The sequence below is a fragment of the Salvia hispanica genome, chromosome 1 (genome assembly GCF_029641045.1).
Source record: "Salvia hispanica isolate PSC_SH4W2 chromosome 1, Shi_PSC_v1, whole genome shotgun sequence".
Lineage (NCBI taxonomy): Eukaryota > Viridiplantae > Streptophyta > Magnoliopsida > Lamiales > Lamiaceae > Salvia > Salvia hispanica.
The window spans coordinates 51,825,318-51,836,508 of record NC_142692.1 but is presented as its reverse complement, the minus strand read 5'-3'; the positions used below and the strand labels follow the sequence as shown (position 1 = coordinate 51,836,508).

General features: G+C 35.9%; 1 protein-coding gene and 1 pseudogene across 5 annotated transcripts; both read left to right on the top strand.

Moving 5' to 3' along the window:
• The first annotated feature begins 5,520 nt into the window (after nucleotides 1–5,520).
• On the top strand, nucleotides 5,521–10,347 carry LOC125223295 (putative membrane protein At4g09580). Of its 5 annotated transcripts, XR_007176690.2 has the most exons (8): nucleotides 5,521–5,639; nucleotides 5,791–6,250; nucleotides 6,982–7,252; nucleotides 7,359–7,529; nucleotides 7,730–7,940; nucleotides 8,793–8,851; nucleotides 9,482–9,621; nucleotides 9,704–10,347. XR_007176690.2 is itself a non-coding variant. In XM_048126378.2 (4 exons), the coding sequence occupies exons 1-4, from the start codon at nucleotides 6,015–6,017 to the stop codon at nucleotides 7,859–7,861; spliced, it is 810 nt and encodes a 269-aa protein (XP_047982335.1). In that variant the 5' UTR covers nucleotides 5,561–6,014; the 3' UTR covers nucleotides 7,862–8,243. The 5 variants fall into 5 exon arrangements, 1 of the variants encoding a protein (XP_047982335.1); XR_007176688.2 differs by having other exon boundaries at nucleotides 5,561–6,250; XR_007176691.2 differs by having other exon boundaries at nucleotides 5,561–6,250; nucleotides 8,793–8,855.
• Nucleotides 9,544–10,120, top strand: LOC125220406 (proteasome subunit alpha type-4 pseudogene; annotated as a pseudogene).
• Nucleotides 10,348–11,191: the final 844 nt, after the last annotated feature.

The window sequence follows — 11,191 nt, the reverse complement described above, 5'->3', positions numbered from 1 at the left end:
ATGAGACACCTGATGAAGGAACTCCAAATGTGTTGCATAATAACCCTGCCCAAAATGTTGCTGACAATGTGCCCAATTTGCATGATAGTCCTGTCAGAATCTCTCCTCCTGTTCCTGTCCAGAATGTGATAAATAGCCCTAGTGGCATTCAAAATGCTATTGATAATACTAACTTGCAGGATTATGTGTTATCCATAGATAGAACTAGAAGGGTCAATGTCAGTAAACCCTCTAGATATGATGGCTTTGTTGGTTTAGTTGCTCTAATAAATTTGGCTTTCAATGTTTATGAATCTGATGGTAATGAGCCTCAAACCTATAAGCAGGCTACTAAGTCTAAATTCTGGAGTCAGTGGCATAAAGCCATGATGGAGGAGATGCACTCTCTGAAAATTAATTTTACTTGGATTCTTGTACCTTTGCCTCCTGGTGCATCTGTGGTTGATTGCAGGTGGCTTTATAAACTGAAAAATGAGGTGGAGGGCCTTAGGTACAAGGCCAGATTAGTGGCAAAAGGCTTTACTCAACAAGAGGGGGTAGATTACACAGAAATCTTTGCTCCTGTTGTTAAATTCACAACTGTTAGAATGATGTTGGCTTTGTGTGCTCATTTTAATTGGGAATTGAAGCAGATGGATGTTAAAACTGCTTTCTTACATGGTGATCTTGATAAACCTATTTACATGAAACAGCCTGAGGGCTTTGTTGATCCCAAGTTCCCAATCATGTGTGCTTGTTGAAAAATGCCCTTTATGGTTTGAAACAATCCCCTAGGCAGTGGAACATCAAGTTTAATACATGTATGCAAAAGTTAGGTTTTGTCAGAAGTACCTTTGATGCATGCTTGTATGTGAAGAACCTTGATATTGTGCCTGTGTTTTTGCTTTTATATGTTGATGACATGCTTATAATGGGTCATTGTTTGAAAACCATTAAGGGTGTGCAAGCTGCTTTGAGTGAGAATTTTGACATGAAGGATCTAGGTGATGCTCAGAAAATCTTAGGGATTAATATCTGTAGAGATAGAAGTATATCCACCCTTGTGTTGCATAAAGAACCATATGTGTACAAAATTCTGAAAAAGTTTAACATGTTTGATGCTAAGCCTGCTTCTGTGCCTTTAGCTGCTCATTTTATGTTGAGTAAAGATCTGTGTCCTAAGTCTCAATCTGAAATTGATGCTATGAAGAGAATTCCCTATGCTAATGTTATTGGATTTGTTATGTACTTGATGGTTAGCACTAGGCCTGATATTGCCTATGCTGTGTCATGTCTTAGTAGATACATGTCTAATCCTGGTCCTGTTCATTGGGAAGCTCTAAAATGGCTTCTTAAATACTTGAAGCAAACTGCTAAGTATGGTTTATGCTATTCTAAATGTGATGATGGTGTCTTACTAACTGGTTTTGTGGATTCTAATTATGCTAATGACAGAGATAAGAGGAAGTCAACAACCTCCTATGTATTTTTAGTCTGTAGGTCTTGCATAAGTTGGAAATCACAGCTGCAGCACATTGTGGCCTTGTCCACCACTGAGTCAGAGTATATTACCATCACTGAGGCAATGAAAGAAGCTGTATGGTTAAAGGGAGTACTTTCTGAACTCAAGTTTGTGAAATCCTCTCCTGTGTTGTTCTCTGATTCTCAATCTGCTATTCAGTTATGTAAAAACCCTGTCTTTCATGATAGAACAAAGCATATAGATGTATGGTTTCATTACATTAGGGATGTTGTAGAAAAGGGTGAAGTGTTTCTTCAAAAGGTGCATACTGATAAAAACCCAGCTGACATGGGAACTAAGCCCTTACCTTTGGAAAAACTTCTTTTCTGCATTAAATTTTTGCACTTTGATCTAGGATAGGTTGCATGTCCCGAAGGAAAGACCTCAGCCACCTTATCTGCTGTGGTAAGGGTGGTAGGTGGCTGGAGGCATGAAGTCCTTTAGACTAATGGGTGTCAGCCCCTCTGGTGTCTAAAGGCAACCTGGTAGTTCCCAAGATGCTAGTGGACTTTGTCCTTTGGTGCTGAGGGATCTGCCTTGTAGGCTGTGATGATTATGTCTTAGCCCACATTACTTGATTGGTTTCCCAGAATAATAGTCCAAGGTGGAGTATGTTGGATATTTTGGATGGACTCTTATTTGGGCTGTGTTATTTGTTAAGCCCGGATGTTATTAATTGGGCTGAGCCCAATAACTTAGCTCCTCACATCAGATGCTGCCACGTGCCCCTCTACTTGGATGATGGCTTCCAAGCCGTTGGATGAAGGGTTGTATGTGTTAAGTGAGAATGGGTGTGGTCAGCCGTTCTCATTCTATTATCATCTCTCTCTCTCTCTCTCTACTCTCTTCGACTCAGAGCTTCTCTCTCTTCTCTTCCTTCTTCTCCGATGTTCTTCCGACCATCTCTTGGTGATCTTCCATGGTTCTTTGTGTGGTAGATCTTTGGTGAGTGCTGGTGTGAAGCAATCTCTTCGATTGCTTGTTACTGGAGTGGAATTAGGGTTTGTGAGAACTTGAAGGCCGTGTGTGTAGAGGTTGTTCGGTGGATCTGGATCTGGTGTGAGGGGTTTCATTAGTGGAGGTTTTGGTGGTCTGAGGGTTAACTCTATCCAATCCATTGGTGCTCCCTTGGATCTAGTTCTGGAAGAATAGATCAGTGTTGTTGTGGCGGGTTCTAAGCCAAGATACTTTGATCTCTGATCTTACTCTTTGTTCGTAGTTAGTTTCTTGTGTTTTAGATCCGAGAGGATCTTCCTGTTGTTACTAACTGGTTGACTAAGTGTGCAGGTTATGGAGCTAGCAAGGTTGATAGCTTAGATCGGTTCAAGATCTTGTAATAGCTAGGGTTACCTGTTCTTGTTCTTAATTTGTAATACTTTGACTCGTGATTGTAACATCAGCCGCGTGGATGAGAGTTTGGCTGAGCTCTCTTGTACAAGAACAAAGAGGTTTCGGTAACTAGTAAATCTAGACTAATCTGATCCCTATAAAAGTAATTATGACCCATGGCCATGGGAACCGATATCATGATTATTATATCTATTTGTTGCTTTGTCTTCTAATTTTCAGTTTATTTAGGTAGTGGAGTAATAAATTTAGTTTTATTTAAGCACCAGATATTTAATTAGTTAAATAAATTAAATGTATTTACACAGCACCACCCTATTCTCTGATTTTGGGATAGCAGAGGACCGACCTTACCACATTATTCATTGATTCCATTTCTTATTGTGTGATTATTAGATTAGGAGTATGTTAATATTGGTTCATCTATCTTTATAAATGTTTAAGATAATACTTTTTTTTATTCGCATATAGGATATTGTATAAATCAATTTATTTTATTAAATTTTTGACTAGGATTATTCATCTAATATTTCATTTTCGGTCTGTCTACCGATACATATTTATTTATCTTTTACTCATATTTATAAATAGACTTACTTCCACTAATATTTTATTAAAAAATTAATATTATATAGTAGAATGAACATTTCATTAACTTATTTTCTTTACGGTTTTAATATTCTGGAGAGTCTAAGTGGGACAAGTACTTGATGATGGATATGTACTCTTCTTTTTTTTAGTCCGTCCCACAAGAATATGCACTTTTTAATTTTGAAAAGTATTTTCTATCTAATGTGATGTGACCTATTGTTAACTAACAATATTTTAATTACTTTTTCTCATACCTCTCTCTTCCTTTACCAATTTTACATTAAAACTCGTGCCAAACCCAAAGTATATATTCTTTGAGGACGGAGGGAGTATTAAATTAATATTTTTGTGGACTCCTAGGATATTATGATGTCACTATCTACGTGCATACTAATAATATTTTCTTCGTATTCTCAAATCGAAAATACTAGATACACCTACCGCTAGTACTATTAGAGAAGGGTAGTCACTACTTCTAAGAGCATCACGCGTCCTGCCGTATTTGTTGTTAAATTTCAGCACCGACTCATTTCAGTTTCTAGTTTCGTCCGTGCTCCGACTCCGCAGCTGAAGCCGCTCACGCTGGTCCCTCTTTTTACATGGTGTAGGCATTCTTCTGTGTATTTTGGGTATGCTTAGGGTTTCGAATTTGTTTATGGATTATGACTAATCTAGTTAATTTGTAAGACTTTGGACGACTTTGGTGGTATTTTGTTGAGTTTCTAATTAGGAGTATTAATTATTTTGTGGTGTTTCAAATAAATTAGTGTTAATTATTATTTTGTTAATATTTTATTACTAATCTACTCCATCACCAAATTAATAGCTCAATAGTTCCATTTTCAATTTCATCGTCTACCACATAAATAAATTGTAAACAAGTTTGTATAAAAGTAGTACTCCCAAAATCAACTCTTGACTACTGATGCTTTCAACGGAATTATTTTGTGTCAATCAATATTATTAAATTCAATGAAATTAATAAAGAAAATCACTAAAATGAGGCCAATTTGGATGGAAAATTTTATTCTTGTTCTTCTCCTCCTCCTCCTAAAATTGGAATCATTATGGCCTTACTCTTATGGGCTAGTTCAGTACTCATATTTATAAACTACTTTTATTCAGTTTATGTGCTAAAGAACGAACCTAGATCAATACAAATTCAAACTTTCGTGAAGTGTAATACCATAGATTTAGACTAGCAACAGACACTAATTAATCGAATGGAAATGTATGTATTAATCTACTACTATGTATTATTGAAATTATTTAGACACGTTGGACTTGACTAATGTAGTTTTGTTCGATCCCTATCATTAATTTCTAGACGATAATTCATCTAAGATTAAGTTGTAAGATTATTTTAATTGAAGGGGATGACTATGACTACGAAATATTATAATATGATTATCCATTTAGAATTAAATTCTGAGATTATTTTAATTAGAGAGGATGACTATGACGAATTATCACATAATTATCCATCTAGAATTAAATTGTGAGATTCAATCGAAAGAACCAAGTACATATTTAATTATGAGTTAATCTTGCAAATCGATCAACCCGTATATATATGATATTGATAATGTGTTCACATGCTAATTTTACGAGTATTTTGGAGAAAAAATAAAATTTTGTGTCCAATAATACTCCTCCATATAAATGATTCTCGATAAAAATCCAAAAGTCAGGTATATCTTATATGTAAAATGGAGTATATAACAATAGTTAAAGGTATCATTCGGTTGCTATGACACATTATCATATATGTATTTGTTGGAAGCAAGTAACTATAACACATTATTATATAATTATCTATCTAATTTTAGTTATAAGATTCAATCTTAGAGATCAAACATAATGATCCAAACATAATATTAATATATATTCAATCGTGATATATAATATTTCAAATCAAAAGGACTCTAAGATATAATTATTATATGTTTATCTATCTAGAAATGAGTTGTGTGATCAATTATCATATATTCTATAATTATCTATTTAGAATTGAATTTTTTAATTAAAAGAGATAGTTATAACTCATTATCGTATTATTCAAAATGATACGACTACTCTATATTTATTTATCTTGTTCCATTTCAAAAATTTATATTCTTTGAGTTCAATTAAATGTTCACTACCCATCTGAAATCTCTAGGGTTTTATTTGATGATGATGATGATTTCATATTGACACAGTATACTATTTCCCCGCTTGCTATAGTTTGATCTACCTTTGTCCAATTCAATAAATTGTCTCTTCTTCTTCAGCTTAAAGTTTGAGAATTTTCGCCCTTTTCTAATCCCTCTCTGATCCCCTTCTCGTGATTTTCACTTCTTCCGTGTCAGGTAATTTTCTCATTTGTGTTTGTGTGGGCCGATTTAATGCTCCTCGTCCTCAGCGCATTCAATTCATCAGCGGCGGGAGAAGCATTAGCACCTCCAGCTGCTGCAATCAAGCATACAAAAACCTCAATTTCTGGTTTTCTAATTACAATCAAGATCAAGCAATCTTCATCGCTACAAAAGCAGCTGCTTCCAAATCGTATCGGCGTTGATTTCGCAGCTGATTGATGGCGGCGCCGCGGAGTGTAGTGGTGGATAGAGATGTGGAGAAGAATGCTGACTCTCCGTCGGAGAAGAAGTTGAAAGCGGATAGATTTCCTCTGTCGCGATGGGAATTCGCGGCGGCGCTGGGGGTGTTTCTGGTATTTTCTACTGGATTGGTGTGCATTTACCTCACGATGCCGGCTGCGGAGTATGAATTGCTAAAGCTTCCCCGCACGCTCTCCGATCTCCGATCGCTCAAGTACGTAGCGTGGTTTCTATTTTGATTTGTTAATGAGATCACTTGATTATTATCTATTTTCATTTTTAATAGTAGCTCTTAAATTGTAGATGCTGCATTCTGTTTTGTGTTATTTGGTTATGAGAATTTTATATTGATTATGAACTGTAATCCTTTTGAATTATTTTGATTAACTTTGAAGAGATAAAAGCTATTGATGTTCTTTATAACTGTATGTGTTGATTATGAACTCTATTAGGTCAAATTAATTGATTAAGTGCAAGAGATAAAAAAGCATACTGATATCTTTGTAATTGTGAGGCTGTTGGAAAAGAAATTTGTGAAAGATGGTGACTGGTGAGTGCATGTTACCTATATAAGCAAAGCTAAGAACTAAATACATGACGACGAATAACTTGGCTTTTTAGTTTTTATTTTGGAGCCCAACAATGTGTAATGCTGATCAATGCAGTCTAGTCTATATATTGACTGTGGTGCGCTTTGGTGGCTGAATACATATCCATGTGTTGTGCAGTATGATATTTACTTTAGTATTTTTGCAATCGGTTGGTGACTGTCTCCGATAGTAACCTGAATAGGCTAAAATCCTCTGCTTGTTTCATTGTCCCTTTGTGAATCTTTTTTGACACAAGTTTTTAAATTCTGCCATTTCTGGTTTATAGAAATGTCACTTTCTGAGCATATAGTGTGCCATTTTTCGTTAGTATTTATACTTGTTTGATGTGCTGTAGGGATCATCTTGCAATTTATGCTCAGTTACACCCAGCAAAGTTCATTCTTGGTTATTGCTCGACTTACATATTCATGCAGACATTCATGATACCTGGGACGATTTTCATGTCATTACTAGCTGGAGCACTTTTTGGCGTAGTCAGAGGTCTTTTCTTGGTAGTTTTCAACGCCACAGCAGGCGCATCATCCTGCTATTTTTTGTCAAAACTTATTGGTAGGCCTATTGTCAACTGGCTGTGGCCTGAAAAACTGAGATATTTCCAGGCTGAGGTATATTATCTTCAGTTTTACATTTCAAAACTACTTGTGTATTCTTATGTCTGTAACACGAGCTGCTTTAGTTTGCTCAAACTCTCTGTTTAAACACATACTACAGATAGCAAAGCGGAGAGAGAAGTTGCTGAATTACATGCTCTTTCTGAGAGTTACTCCAACATTGCCAAACCTGTTCATCAATCTGGCATCACCAATCGTGGATATACCGTTTCATATTTTCTTTCTGGCAACTGTCGTTGGTCTCGTCCCAGCTTCCTATATTACTGTCAGGGTAAGACTTTCGATTTTTACTTTCTTAATCACATGTATTTCTGGACATTTACTTTGGATGATAGCTCAGCTAGATAAAAATTAATCAACCTCTAGCTGGATTGCATCCTTTTGAACTTGTATATCATCCCCCAAGTAAACGTCCCCTTGCTCATTTTTACAAAATCAAGAATTTATTTCACGTTTCATTCGTTCCTCTAGGCTGGGATTGCTCTTGGTGAACTGAAGTCACTGAAAGACCTCTACGATCTTAAAACGTTGGTCGTGCTTTTCCTCATTGGGTCAATTTTATTACTTCCGACCATTTTGAAGAGGAAGCGGGTTTACGAGTAGAGCTTTGTGTACAATTACTCTGATCCTCGTGGATGACTGAATGAGAGAGTTCTTATGCTGGTTTTCTGCCTTGATTGAGGTACAAAATAGGCGAAAAATCTACCTACAATGCCGCACCCCTGCTTCAGTCTTCTTTCTAACAGATCCTCACCTTGGTTTATTTGGGACTTGTAGCAAGATATATCGAATTTGTATGCATCAAAACAAATCTAACTTGAAGAGTATACTAGTTATAGGATTATAGCAATGGAAACCTCATGCTCTCTTCGTTCCAAGTTACTTGAGTCATATTCCATTTTAGGTTGTCCAACGTTATTTGAGTTATTTCTCTTTTTGGCTAAAAACAAAACATCTAATCACACCTACTTTATTCTTTCTTTTACTTTACTCTCTCTTCTACTTTATTTAACTCGCTAAACACAATTTTCTTAAATCTCGTACGTCTCTGTGACAGAAGTAGTATTATCGTATTTGCAGCTTTAATAATTTAAACGGATGCATTAGTCTTTGATCTTGTTAGTATTTTTTGATTTGTTGTTTAAGTTTTTTTCAAGGATCAATAATAATGTCCAATTATCGTGATCTGCGTTGACAGGAATTGATGCTCATTTTTGGAAGTCAAATTACGTGTAACAAGCGCAAGTGTAATTGGTTTATATATCATGAAGTTCATCTTAATTATGATATCCGAGTTGCCATCCGTTAGACAAATAGGTTTATAGTACTAATCAATAATTTTAAAAAGATTAATCGATTTTAAGTTTTAGGTTTTTAATTTTTATTTAGTGGGTCGTGAAATGGATGGCCTCAATTTAAAATTAAGATATGGGGCTTGATGAATTCCTAGAAGCCCAATAATACCTGTAGTTGTAAAAATTTCACTAAAAAACCCAGAAAAATTAGATTTTTGTTTATTTGTTTTTCTAATCAGACCAACCAAGCTCTCTCGTTGCTGATTCAGTGATTCTGCTTTGATAGGTGAATCAGAATGTAAGTGCGTACAAATTTCATCTCTCTGTTGCTTTGCTTCTCATCTTTATTATCTCAATTGGTGTTTTTTAGCTGAGATTGTGTTGTGCGCCTTGGGAAGGTGAAGCTATTGAAATTTCAGAAATGTTGCATTTTGCGATGTTTTAATCCGTTGTAGATTGTAGAAAATCTCGAATTTGCTTAATTGTATTAATTAGGTTAGAATTAATGCCATTAGTTATCCATTTGCGTATTTATTGATCGAATTTGCTTATGTTGATTAGGGATTTTGGATGCGAATGTTTGTGTACTTTGTTTTCATTTACAATTCTTCGTGAATGATTTTGCTTAGAATGCCGAATAGCTCTTTGAATGTGCCATATTATGAAGCGTTGCTTTTAATTTTTCACGATTTTAGCTTTTGGAATGAGCCTAAAATACTGAAGAATTTTGCCTCTAATTTCGTCAGTACTGCATCTCTTTGAGCAACTGCTTCTGCCACAATTTAGTGGATTATTAACTTTAGTACATTGAAGTAGTCATCTAAGGAAATACAGTTTTACATATTTCTTCATTCTTTAGCCATATCTTTTGCCTTAGACTACTGATTCTCGTCTCACGGTGATAAACATTCGATTTCTGATCTTGTAGGTGTCTCGAAGATATGATAGCCACACGGCAATTTGATCACCGGAAGGGAGCCTCTACCAAGTATGGAAGCTATTGGAATCATAGGGAGTGCTATTGGGATTCTGGCTAAAGATGGAGTTCAGTTAGTTGGCGAAAAGAAGGTCATTTCCAAACTAGTTGAAACCTCCACATCAGTTGAGAAGATGTACAAAATTTATGACCATGTAGCTTGTGCTGTGACAGGAATCATGTCTAATGCCAATATTCTTATCAGCACCGCAAGGCTCCAGTCCACTCTCTATGTGACACCAATCAGGGCTACTCACAGTATGGTGGCCTTCACCCCTTTGGTGTTTCCTTTCTGTTTGCAGGGTAGGAAAAGAACTACGGGTTTCAGCTTTACATGAGTGACCCGAGCCGCAGCAATCGGGGGAAACAACCAAGCTGCACAAAGACGACATCACCAGAGAAGAGGCCGTTCAGCTTGCTATAAAGGTGCTCAGCAAGACCATAGACAGCACGAGCCTCAACTTGGAGAATCTTGAATTGGCCGAGATATTCCTTTCTGCTTGGAAGGTGAAGTTCCAGATGTGCCCTTGTGATAAGCTTGACAAGATGTTGGTAAAGTCGGGATTAACACAAACTTTTGCAGACGCTTAGTGAGTTTGATCCGTACGTACATCTGCCTCCCATCTTTCAAGTAATGTTGCCACTTTGCAATAGCTTTTTATGTGTTTGTGCTCTGGAAAACCAAGTGTTTTTTGCTCTGTTTGATCCATTGTCATTTTGCTTCTGCAAATGAGTTAGCAGAAATGTGGGACATTAAGGCTGATTTTCTTGGAGTAACTCTTTGCAATAATACTGTAATTGATCCTAGTGAACATAAATTATTGACCAAATCTTGTACAAGAGGTTTAAACTATATATGGAAAACAACTAAACAAGGGTGCAAAGTTTTAGGAAAGTGACTAAGGTTAGCTTACTTTAAGTGGAGGGGTTGTGAAGATTGGTTTAAATCATCTTTTTTTTAACCATGCCATACAAAAGTGATAGCAAAGAGGAAAGTGAATGTGGTTGGCCATGTAAGTGTATGTGTGTATACATTTTAACTAGTTGATTGTGTAGGTTGTAGACGATATAATTGACAATTATTCCCTCGGCCACTTTGGATTTCCACCTCCCAAGGCATAAATACCCCATGCAGCCGATTTTCTTGTCGTGTCAATGCTTTTCCAATTTAAAGTTGTTGCAAACCAAAAACATTAGCATATGCAAAAATATGTGGTGATAATCATCATCACTTCCTAGTTCAAATTTCAGTATATAAATTCGAGTTCCGTATCATCATTCTGGTTTTGGTAATGGAAGTGGCATTATTGTTACAATAAAGTGGAAAAGATATAAAGAAGAACGTTGATAGTTCTTCGTTACTCATTATCAATTCTTGGAATATAGTAGGTCTTTTTTATTGCACCACTCAAATGTTTGCAATATCATTACATTTATTCATCCCTACTAATTAAAGCATTTATTTACACTCAAATATTGTACTGCTAACCTTTTAAGTTGTTAACTCTGTTAACTAATCAACGCAATATATTAAAATTGTCAACATGGTGACTTTAAAATGTCAACACATAATGTCAAAACTGTATATTGAAATGTCAACAAAATTATGCGTTGACATTTTAATGTCATTGGGTTGACATTTTTAATACATTGCGCTGATGA

Bases quoted from the DNA above. Each gene is read 5' to 3' on its own strand.
- LOC125223295 (XM_048126378.2), top strand. From the start codon at position 6,015: ATGGCGGCGCCGCGGAGTGTAGTGGTGGATAGAGATGTGGAGAAGAAT. The intron at 7,253-7,358 runs GTATATTATCTT...CACATACTACAG, and splicing joins TGAGATATTTCCAGGCTGAG to ATAGCAAAGCGGAGAGAGAA. The intron at 7,530-7,729 runs GTAAGACTTTCG...TCGTTCCTCTAG, and splicing joins CTTCCTATATTACTGTCAGG to GCTGGGATTGCTCTTGGTGA.